This window comes from Protopterus annectens, chromosome 6.part0, assembly GCF_019279795.1.
Source record: "Protopterus annectens isolate FY-2018-M chromosome 6.part0, PAN1.0, whole genome shotgun sequence".
In the NCBI taxonomy this organism is placed as follows: Eukaryota; Metazoa; Chordata; order Ceratodontiformes; family Protopteridae; genus Protopterus; species Protopterus annectens.
The window spans coordinates 1,042,765,783-1,042,777,971 of NC_056737.1; the positions used below are offsets into that span (position 1 = coordinate 1,042,765,783).

Sequence of the window (12,189 nt, forward strand, 5' to 3'; positions counted from 1 at the left end):
AATGAGAATAACTGGGATCATGCCATAGATAATTTGAGGGGACCCATGCATGGGATAAAGCACTTAGGAGCTGCCTCTGTCCATTAGTAGTACAGGGGGCAGTCCTGGGTTAGATTTTCTATTCCCCATCCATAGATCTAAGTTGTGCTTGAAGATGGACAGGAATGAACTTTGCTTTATGTGGATGTAGAGTCTGTTCCAGAGCAGCATCCTCAGTGAAGTATCCCTGTCTCTCCAAACCGTTCTGATGATGTTGAGGAAGAGCTTTATATCCAGAAGCTGAGTGTTTCTGATGGTAGGTGACTTGCTGATGTGCAGTAAATCCATCACTAATGGGTCTGAGGATGCCTTATATACCAGGCATAGGTCACATCTTAGCAGTCTGTTGCAAAATGAATATAGAGACAGGGTTTTGAGTTGGTCTATGTAAGATATGTTGTTTAGGCCATGTATCCTTTTAGTAATGTATCTCTGTGAGTGTTCCAGTTGTTGCAGGTGTCTGGACAGATACATGCCAAAGGGGCATTACATTCAATGACTGAACTAATGGAGGGGAACAATGACATCCCATAGATCTAGACACAGTCCCTTTGTTTATATGCTGTGCTATATAGAAGGGCTTTCTTACAATGATAGATACATGTTAGTCAAAAGTTAGGTCACTGTCCACATAAGTTCCCAAATCTCAAACACCTAGGTCAACTCTTAGGGGTGTATTGTCAGTGTGGAACTTCCCTTGGGTAGATGACTTCCCAAAGGCTATAATAATGCATTTTAGGTATTTAGTTTCAGACCATGAATTTGACAGAAGCTATTTATTTGAGACAAACCTTCCTGCAGGATGGCTAAGTCATTTTGGGATTCAATGACTGTTCCTAGTTTACAGTCTTCTGCAAACTTAGTCAGCCACAGCCAGAGACCTTTGATATTGGCTTTTACTTCAGAAAAACAGGTGTTAGATAGGAAAAGTCCCATTACAGGACCCTGAGGAACTCCACTGGGACTAGTCTGTTTGTGGAGGTAAAATTCCCCTATTTTAATTATCTCCATCTTATCTGTGAGCCAGTTGGCAATCCAGCTTGTGACATAAGGGTTTATTCCAAGTTTATTTAGCTTTTCTACTATGCTCGAGTGAGGAATTATATCAAAAGCTTTAGTCAGTCAAAGTATGCAGTGTGTGCATTTTGCTGTCATCCATTGCTTTGGTGACCTTTTCAGAAAATAATCCTCCAGACTGAGTAAGCATGACCTGCCCTTAAGAATCCAAACTGAGATTGGTTCAGTGTCTGAAGGTTCACTATGTCCTGATTGATTAATTTCATGATGAGCCTTTCCATTGCTTTGCATATGAAGCTGGTAAGACGTATGGGTCTGTAATTACCTGGGTCTGTAGAAGGTCCTCCCTTATGCAGGGGAATGACTGTAGATGTTCTCCATTCACGTGATACAAAACCTGTATGGAGGCTAAGACTGAACAGTGTTGTTAAGGGGGTGGCTAAATCATGCTTCATGCTATTTAAGATGCAACTAAGGATATTGTCATGTCTGACTGATGCAGCATTTTTAGCTTTTGATAGCACTTTTAGGACTTGGTCTTATGTGATAGCTGGAGGTGAGCCAGTTTCCCCTATATCTTGAGGGATAGACAGAGGGGAAGGAGGGGTAAAGTTAGAGCTGAATGTATCAGCAGTAGGTTTGCTATATCTTCAGCCTCAGTGTAGGTAACATCATTCACAATTAGCTCAGCAGATTGCTGCATTTTGGTTTTGAGATCACCATGAAGGCTGCCAGCATAACTAGATAGAATTTTACAGATAGATTCCTGATCAATAGATCACTACTTGAATCCTATGTAAACTATGGCATTCTGCTTTGACACAGTACCAACTCTGTTCTGCTAGACTTATCTAAAGCCTTGATACCATCTCCCATAGTCACCTATTAAATCATCTGTCTAACCTCAACATCTGTTCAATCCTTGGCCCATTGCTTTCAATATCTTTATTAACAACTTCCATAAAGCCATACCTAACACCAAAATTGTGCAATCAATTTCTAACTCTCACCAAATGCCAACAAAACAAAGATCCTTCTATTCTCTCCCTCAAAATCCTTCCCTGTTGACAAAAACTTACTCCATATCACCAGTCTTAACAACTGCATTATCGAGGTCGTACCCTCAGCCAAACTTCTTGGTGTAACCATTGATGAACACCTAAAATTTAATAATCACATCCAGCTAAATATCAAGAAATCCCACATAAAACTAGGCCTACTTTACAGAAACAATCACTTCCTCTCTCCTTCCACCAGACTAACTCTCACCACCACCTACTCTCCTCTCTACTGGGCACTCCTCTGCTCACTAATTTATCTTCTACTATCTTATTCCCTAGCTAAAATGGACTGCTCTGCCCTCCACACTGAGGACCTGTGACAACCTTAATAACTTCAAAACTCAACTTCATTCTTACCTCTATAAAACACTATATGCCCTTTGTTCCTGTGAACTAAATTGTAAATATTTTATTTCTCTTTTCTTTAGAATGCTACCTGTTGTTTGTAATCCTAACTTTCTTTGCAACATGAATTTTTCTTTGTAATTAATCATGTAATTTTCTTTGTAATTAATCTTGTAATTTTCTTGTAATTTAATCATGTACTTAAACTTTGTATTGTGGAGCTTTTCTCCCAGGCCCAGTGGACCTCCCTGGTCATCAAACTGGAATAAATAAATAAATAAATAAACAAATAAATAAATAAGTCTGTCATTTGTAAATATTAATGTAAACCACATGCTTGTTCTCTTAAATGTAAGAAAATTATGGTAAATGTGAACTTCAAAAATGTGACCACATTGCACTCTGCTGGAAAGCTGATAAGTCAAGCATTGTATAATTGTTTGATCTCAAAACTCGGAGCCGAGATGTCTGAATGAAGGAATTCTTCCTATTGTTCTGAGACCAGAGTTAATGGCTATAATTTACATATATAATGTCTTTTATTGCTCTGGCTTCCTGACCTGCTGCAAGATCAAAAGGGCTGTTACACTCTCAGTTTCTGTTATACTGGGAAACAGAGAATAATGATGTAATCTGAAATGAGTCAGCGGTACTGTGTTATCAATTTATGGACAGAGAGAGAGAATCAGAGCATTTTGTATCTGTTTTCAGAACTGACAACATCACTGGCACTGCCTTGTTCTATATGTAAGTTTATTTTAGAATTGTGTTTGCTCTTAGATATAGATAGGAAATAGTAAGTATAGTCTAGCTGTTTTCTGTATTGATGCCAGAACTATTCTACTGTATTATTTTAAGCATTTTCCTGTGATCTCTGAACTCTTGACTAGCACTGTGTAGTAAGAAGTATTGTTTTGTACAATGAACATCCAGATATGGTCAGAAATAATTTAATAACAAGCAGCAAGTAGTACAAAAAGTAGAACAAACATGAAGTAGCACTCTAGCACCTTGGCTTTACATAAGCCTTCAAGGAGTACATTCAGCACACAAAACCACATCCTTTATACCCCACAGTTGCCAAACAATTAAACAATTAATTAATATTACCATTATATAATTAACTCATTTTAAAATACATTCTCTTTAAAGATACATATCAAACAATATTTAAATAACACATTTCCAACAGCAGTCTGTGTTCAGACCCTGTGGAATCAAAATCCCATATTTTAAAATAAAAAGTGTTTCTTTATACAACAACACATTTCTAACATAATCACTGTCTCTTTCTCCCTGTACCTGTTCTAAATTAGTAGCTTTTAAATATACAGATTTACTATTATGATATAGTTTAAAATATTGGGCTAAAGGGCTCTCTATTTTACCTAGCCTTATATCTCTTAGATGTTCTGATAATCCCTACTTGAACATTTGCTTAGTTTGCCCTATATAATATTTATTACAACTACACTTAATTGCATAAATCACTCTTTCAGTAGTACAATAATATTCTCCTACCATTTCAAATCTAATATTATTAATTTTTGGAAAGGTTTGTACTATATGATGACACTCTATGCAACTACCACATGGTGTAGTTTCTTTAGATTGAATCTGCTGCAACAACCTGTTATTAGGACTATCAAATTTAGTATGCACTAACATGTCCCTCAAGCTTTTTCCTTTCTTATATGAGAAAACAGGACTCTGTTGGACTAGTCCTGATAACTCCTGAAATCTATACAGACATTTCCAATAATGCCCAATAATTTGTTTTACACTGTCACTTAGAAAATTATGTCATAACTACAAAAAAACTATCATCTGTAATTTTGTTCTTCTCTCAATATAAAGAGGCTCTATGTGCTATATTAGTAGTATCTCCATATCTTTCTCTCTTCTTTTAACACTTTTCTCTATTGAAAAAGGAAATAGTAAGTCTAGTCTAGCTGTTTTCTGCATTGATATCAGAACTATTCTACTGCATTACTGTAAGCATTTTCCTGTGATCTCTGAACTCTTGACTAGCACTGTATAGTAAGAAGTATTGACTTATGTTTTTATTATTTATTATTAAATATTTTTAAGCCTTTCAACTGTGGCTGTTTTGTGTAGAGATAATTTAAGCTCTAGAGTACATTGCATGTATATAGTGATACTGGCCTAGCCACGCCAATAAGCCTTAAAAAGCTTCTGGTCACACTTACTAATCGGATAATAATATTACACAGTAATAATTGGACACCCTTTAGTAAGGGCCTTATTAGTAGCTGCTATTAGTGGTTGGTGGCAAGTGGTACAACTGTATAGTCTGGGCAGAAGGGGCATAGCTGGAGTCTGAGAACCTGTGCCAGCCTTCCCTAGGAGTGTCTGTGTGTTTGTTATAACTCATATCTCAAGGTGTGTGTGTCAGCTATTTGGGCAGGGGCACTAAGCACTGGTTGGACAGAGAGGGTGCTGGAGGTTTTAGCTTGACCACTAGGCTGAGATCTGGACCCTACAGCTGTGCCAGTGGGCAGTCTTATTGGGGATCTGGAGAGAAAGGGAGAAACCAGCCCCAGACTAACTGTGATCTCTGTGTGCTCTTAAGGGAAATTGTACTTTACTGTGTGTGCATTTGTTATCCTTCTCAATGTGGATGCCCCTCACTGGTGTTAGTGGTGAGGATTCAGGTTCTTTGATTGCTGAGCCAGTGCATGGGTGTCACAATCACGAGCATAACTAAAAAATGCCTTCTGATTGTCTTTGGCTTGGATAGCTATTTTAGCCTTAAACTTGGTTTGGTGGATTTTATTAAGTTCCTGAGTTGCGTGTTTATTTCAGTGACAAGGGCTCTAACATCCTGGGAATTCCTCTTCTTACTTTTGATCAAAATGCTTTTCCTTTTATTATAAAGCTTGTTGATATCACAGTTCCAGCATATGGGCTATAGGTGCCTGTAGTAGGGAACATGGGTATTACTGCCTTCCATGCCACTGAAGCCTAATAAGTCACCTGGATTTACAGGTGCTCAATATTTTTGTAAACATTTCTGAAATTTGTAGATTTTCCAAAATATACTCAATGCAATTACACCCTCTGAAATGTTCATATCTGTAGTTACTTACCATGAAGTGTGTAAAATATAGCTGAAAACAACACACAGCCATGGAGAAAAGACTATATTCGCAGGCCCTCCTAAAATGGCATTGGAGTATTGATGGTGGCTCAGTTAAACTGCTGTGGAGTATTTTTTTAACACATTAGTTTGTTCAAAATCGAAAGAAAATTTTGATTTTGCTTGATAGTGGATAACAGTGTATTAAATATTTCAACTGACTGGGAGTCTAGTCTTGCTCTATGAATTTTCATTAGCTAATGGTGTTAATGAATATTCATAAGCAGCTACTTCACCTAGCGTGTGCAAATCCATTCCTTTAAGTAGTTGAACAATCAGTCAAGGTAAAATTATGCAAGATATAATGGCTATGCTTATCAGTCACATTAGGAATGCCCTGCTCTCTGAACTGTTAAGTTTGCCATTTTGTAGACTCATCGAAATACAATTTCTTTGAATCTGGAGTTCATGGAATGTAAGTTTTTTGAGGAAAACATCCCTGAACAACAGCTGTGGGGGTCTTTACCTCCCCATAACCCTTCTTAACTTATATAAGCAAATCCAAAGCTAGTATTCCTGGATAAAGAGGAAAAATCCACAAATCCAGAATTCCCAGATTTGGGGACTTGCATATTGATTGCCATTCATTGTAGGAAGCATAACTATTCCCTTGTTATTAGCCCAGCTGCCTCCTCTGCCACTTTGTTTGTGTCTTCATGTGCCCACCCCTCCAATTTTTGACTATCTTGGGTAACTCCTTTCATGCCTGACTAAGCCTAAGCACTGAAACTGGTTTCAGTGTAAACTGGTATCATCTGTCCTCATTGCCAAGACTCAATCCCTTTAAATGATGGAGTCTAAAATCTTCAAAACCATGCACTATTCCTCCATTCTGGCTCTATGTCCCTTCATTTTCTAACCCATATCACTGTCACTGATGGGATAAGTTCATCACCAGCTGTCGTTTGCGCAAACTCATGGAATCCACTGCCACAGTTTGTGGTAGAAAGTTCCATGAGTAATCAGTGCATATCTTAAGAGGTTAGCAGCAAACATTTCTCTGCATATTTTCTGTGCAATTTTTGAGCCATGCCTACTAACCATCAAGTCTCCCCAGTAAGACGTGTGCCCAGTCAGACACAAGCCCATTTTCCCTCATACTGAGCATCCTAGCATGGGGTTCAAGAGCTGTCTGTAGGTTCTGTCATCCAGGTTTGACACTCAACAAAAACATTGTTTTGAGATATAGTAGTATATATTTCTGATTAAGGAAGACCATGCGTGAATGGGTGTGCCTTCGTTGAAGGTTGGGCGTTGGGCTGGCACCTCAGCATTTTAAAAATCTACTGCCAATCATTAGCGGACTGGAGTTCCACTGTGGTGACCCCTAACTGGGAAAAGCAGAAAGAAGACGAAGAAGTGAAGCAAGCCGATTTGATTAACAGTTTAGAATGTTTTCAGTTATTCAGAAAGAGCTCAAACTACATTCCAAAAAAAGAAAATGCAACAAGACTGTTACTTAGATTTCCCAGGTATATGTGACTAAGTCAGCATTATACTGCATTAGATGCCTGAAGAACTTTCAAATGAATTATTTTATTTTATTTTAGTTTGCATTTGTTGACTGGGAAAGTCCGGCTGGGTACATGTCCATTTTCAGTGGAGGCCCGGGGAGATAAGCTCCAAATACAATACAAGAAATTTTTGAATAAAAATAAACAAATTAAAGAGAATTCCATACTAGTAATACTCAAATTAAAAAATTGTTAAGACGCTCATGTATACATTTTCTTACCCTTAGGTACGGTCATAGGACATGACAAACAAGGGTAGATAGATATTACTTATGCTAAAGAAAAAATACTTTTGGTAGAGTATGAGGAGAGAAACACCAAAGGAGGAGGAATTCAGAAATTATAGACTTAAGAAAGATAAGCCAAGAGGTGCCAGTGTCAGTCAGGATTTGAGCATGAACATAGCCATTGTGATTTTAGGAAGATTTTAAGTTGTTTGAAAAGTGGAGTGGAAATCAGGGATGTAAGTTCAGTTGGTAGTTTATTCCAAGCGTTACCAATTGAGTTAGTAAATAGGGAGTCACCAGATTTATTGTTAGCTTTTAGGGAAGAGACAAGTAGTCTGTTGGCAGATCGCAAGGTAGCAAGATTTTGATAGGGGATAATAAGGTTTCTGAGAATGGGAGTTTTTGAGGAATGATGCAGAATCTTGTGAATGATTATGAGTTGCTGAAAAAGAAACTGGCTTTGCAGTTCAAGCCATCCTAGAAGTTTTAGGTTTTTGCAGTGATGGGTACGATATGGGGTATCAGAGGCAAATCTGGCTATGTTGTTGTAAGCTGTGGCCAGCTTATTGATATTGCTTTTGGAGAGGTTTGTAAAGATTGGGCAGGCATAGAGGAGAGTAGATAGTAGGTGAGTTTGGGCAACAGTAGTCCTGGCTGAGAGAGTGAGAAAAGGTTTAATTGTGTATAGAGAACCAAGTTTTCTATTCATTGATTTAATAGTTAGGTTGATATGGGTGTTGAAATTAAGATTGTGAGCAATTGTTAGCCCCAAAAGTTTGGTGGTAATGACAGGAACTATTGTGGTGTCATTTTTAGATATGACTGTGAATTTTATGGTGGGGGATTTATGCGTAGGGGTAAACAGTAGTAATTTAGCTAATGAATAATTGCTTCAGCTTAATTATTTGAAAAGTGTAAAAATAGACATATCTAAAAATATTCATATTTTGTTTATCCCTGATTCCTAGGTTTGAGCATATTATGCAGCACTATGTAAAGCCCACAGATTCCTTCACAGTCATGAACGGCAGTTTTTAAAGTTACGCATGTGATCAAACACCAAAAGTTCTCATAAAAAATCTGCCCTTCGGTGGGAAGTGGTTCTGCTATGAATTGTCAAGTACCAAACTGTTGAAGACAACATGATGAATCAAATAATAAAAAAAATAAAAAAATTTGTAGGGAGTAGTGCAACCTCTAACTCACATATAGGGGGTAGACCCCCTACCCCGTACTTAGTATATACTAATCCCAGGGTCACACAGTCATAGAGAAAATTAAAAAGCCTCAAAACTTTGAAATGCTGCCAGTACACTAATGGAAGCCATGTTGTGAGCGATTGTCTATGAGAAACAGCCATTATCAAGCTGCACCTGATGAGAAGCATGCAGCAAGATGCAACCTTGCCCACTTTACACCTGTCCAAAGGTAAGGGAGCTGAAGGGGCATATCACCTCTGTAGCACATACAGGTGGCTTGCCCCTGTACCTTCTTAATAAATATAACAAACTTGGTGGTTGCTGTACCATATATAAAGAAAGACTTTCCTTGTATCAGATAGAGATATTTTTGTACATAGAAACAGTTGCAAATGTGACCAGGAAAACAAATGCATATTACTCTTAGATTCTGTTCACATTGCTCTTGTTAAATTTGATATGATAAATTTTTAGTCTGGGAGATAATCATACATGCAGTTTCTTTACAAAGGCCCATTTGTAGGATTTTAAAGCAGCTGATTTCTTTTCCTGGAAACAAAATGATTCTTTAGCGAGAACTTATTATTGTGGTTAGTGCCATGATGTTTAAAAATGAATCAGGATTTATAAGAACATTTTTGTAGAGTCTCTCATTCAAATTTTGCACAGAACTTAATAGGTTATTTATTTTGTCAATTTCCAGATATTTTTAGTAAGAAAACATGGTCCAAAAAGAATGATGCTGTCTGTCTGCTGTTCTGGAAAGGACCAAGATGGGGGCATACAAGACTACATAATCAACGAGGAAATATCAAGTGAGTTTTATGTTAACATTCCTGTTATGCTCTTAAGTTTATAAATTGTATATCATTTATTTATTATATATTCAGTGATCTCCTTCACTGTATTTGGCTAACATTTCAGATTTTGCTTATCGTGTCATGCTTCCCTGTGGCATAGTAACACATTTTAAGAGACCTCAGCAAGGAATTTAATATATTCATCCTACTGCTAGGTGCATGCAGTTCATTAGCATAATGAAGTTTATTCTTTTTTCTGAAGCAATTTCATTTTTTGTCAATAATTTATAAATACTGCACACTAAAGATGGAAAAGGGTTATTTACCCAAAAGTTGAACAATAAAATAGCAGCTGTTCACTTAACAAGTAGTAACCTGTTATATATTCATGCCTGAACCGCAATATACTATGTAGCAGTGCTATTTGTAGAAAACGTTATGTTATATTTCAACTTGTGCTTTTCATTGCTGAGATATATATGTAGAATAGTTAGATATGAAGCAGAGAAAGCCCCTCTTAGTGCAATGAGTCATGTTTCATGTAATCAGTGCAATCTAACATGAGCAAATATATAAATACTGCAGTTTCCTATAGTCTGCTTTGCTGTGCTGTAACAGAGAGTAGTGGAAATTACTGTCTGATTGTATGCTTGTACAGTGGTATGCCTTATGCAGGGTTTCTAGATAAATGCATTGCCTTGTTTCTCCTTCAATATGAAGTAGCAACCCAGTGAAAAGCTTTGCCTCTGGGTGTATGATGTGGTCTTTTGTTTGAATGTTATCTAAAATATAGATATCAGATTGAGTTGCTGATTTAGTGCTATTTTTATTATTGTTTTGAACTTATTTTATATTTATATTTATTTATTTTATTTTGTATTTGTCCTTTGTTGACCAGGTGAATCTCACTCGGTTAGTGGCCACTTTTCAGAGGAGACTCAAGGTGCTATTTATACTAGAAGGGGAAATTTGGTCAGGGCATCAGGGGACTTCCACCACCACTACAACACTCATGGTATGTGGAGCCAGTGAGTGAGATTGTCTGTTCTGTTACTGGCGCACTGGTGGCTGTGAGGATGGCACATAAAATATGGCTACGGAGGAGTGTGGAGTAGATGCGAATGCCTACTCCTCAGTGTTGTTTTCAGAAGCTGAGAGGGAAGGAATTAATGTGGAGTAGTGAGAGAGAGACACCAAATGGAAGATATAGAAGATTTTTTTTTAAGCAACTTGTTTGGAAATTTAAGTGGAGAGGAGTGACAGAAGGAAGATGTTGTTATTACAGCCCTCCAGTCAGGAATGTTACGGTATGATATATTGAAATAAGTTGTAAATGAGAGTAAGCCAGAGACAAGGAAGGATATATCATGGGGAGATGTGATGGAAAGGAAATAAAGGAATAATTGAAGAAAACGGCATTTACAGGAGTGGTCAGTGAACAGAAAGAAGAAAGACGAGAGAAGAAGAAAACAAAAGAAATGGAAGTATGTCGCAAGAATTCAGAGTTACGAAGAATTAGAAATGGACAGGCATGAAATATGGGACAAAATTGTTTTGCCCTTAGGAATCAAGGCACGGAATGTAAGAGCTTTTATTTTGATTGAAAAAAAGACTTGTGACATTTTCTTTGAGACTGCTGAAATATTAGTAGCATTTTCTGAGAAAATATGAAAAAAATAAAATAAATATATCCCTGGAACAAATATAGTGTAAAGTCGTGTGTGTGAGACACAGAAAAACATTAATATACAATTTCAGACAGAAACTGAAAGAGAAACTGTTAAAAATGTTTATTAAAGAACTTTTACAAAGAAGTGAAGGACATTTCTAAAGTACTGGATAATAGAGGACTTTGGATAGGGGCCTGAGGGTGTGATGTGATTTTGACAATGGAAAATGGGAAAATTGTACATATTCCTAGTATGATTAATTTTGATGGTTATAGAGCTGTTAAGTATTGGGGACAATAAAAACATGTGTTTTTTTTTCCTGTGGAAGGGAAGAACATTTTGTGAGAAACTGTGATAAAAAGAAATGTTATTTACACAGGGAGAAAGGTCATGGTGATGTAGAGGGACTGGGATTTCTTTAGATGTAGCATTTCTAACAGAGCTGGGTCAGACATGGCTTTGTAAGTCAAGCAGAGATCACCTCTAAGTAGGTGATATAAGACAGAGAATAGTTGGAGTTTTTTTTAGTCTGTCCATATAGGACAAATGTTTAAGGGCTAGGATCCTCTTTGTGTTGTACTTTTGTGGCCTCTCCAGTTGTTGCAGGTGTTTTGTGAGGTACATGCCAAATGGGGCATTATACTCAATGATTGGCCTAATGAGGGAAGAGTAGAGGGAGACAATGATATCTTTCTTCCTGGATGCAAAACCTTTAGTAATGAGATGTGCCATATAGAAGGACTTTCTGACCACAGTGGCAATGTGGTAGTCAAAAGAGAGGTTGCTGTCAACCTGTGTTCCTAGATCGCTTATAATGCCTACTGTGTTCAGTGGACTACCATTGATGTGGTAATTCATGGGAACCAGGTTTTTCCTAAAGGGGATGATGACACATTTTTTGGCATTGAGCTTAAGGTCATGGTTCTGACACCAGTCGTTGGTCTCAGTAAGATCTTTCTGTAGGATATCAACATCACTTGGGGAGTTAATAATAGCTCCCAACTTACAATTGTCTATGAACTTTGTCAGCCAGAGTTTGTGTTGGCCTGGACTTCAGAGAACTAGATACCAAACATGAGAGGACCCAGGACTGAACTCTGTGGGACTCCACTCATGAATGGTCGACAGTCTGACTTTGAGTCAGTTACTTTCACACT

At 37.4% G+C, this 12,189-nt stretch overlaps 1 protein-coding gene across 1 annotated transcript in view; it reads left to right on the forward strand.

Annotated features, from left to right (window-relative positions):
- The window catches only part of RIN3 (Ras and Rab interactor 3), a 1,126,789-nt gene that overhangs the window by 410,768 nt on the left and 703,832 nt on the right, over positions 1–12,189 (forward strand). Inside the window, exon 3 of the mRNA XM_044074650.1 lies at positions 9,266–9,377. Coding sequence (XP_043930585.1) covers positions 9,266–9,377 — 112 coding nt within the window. The remainder of the gene's footprint in view (positions 1–9,265; positions 9,378–12,189) is intronic.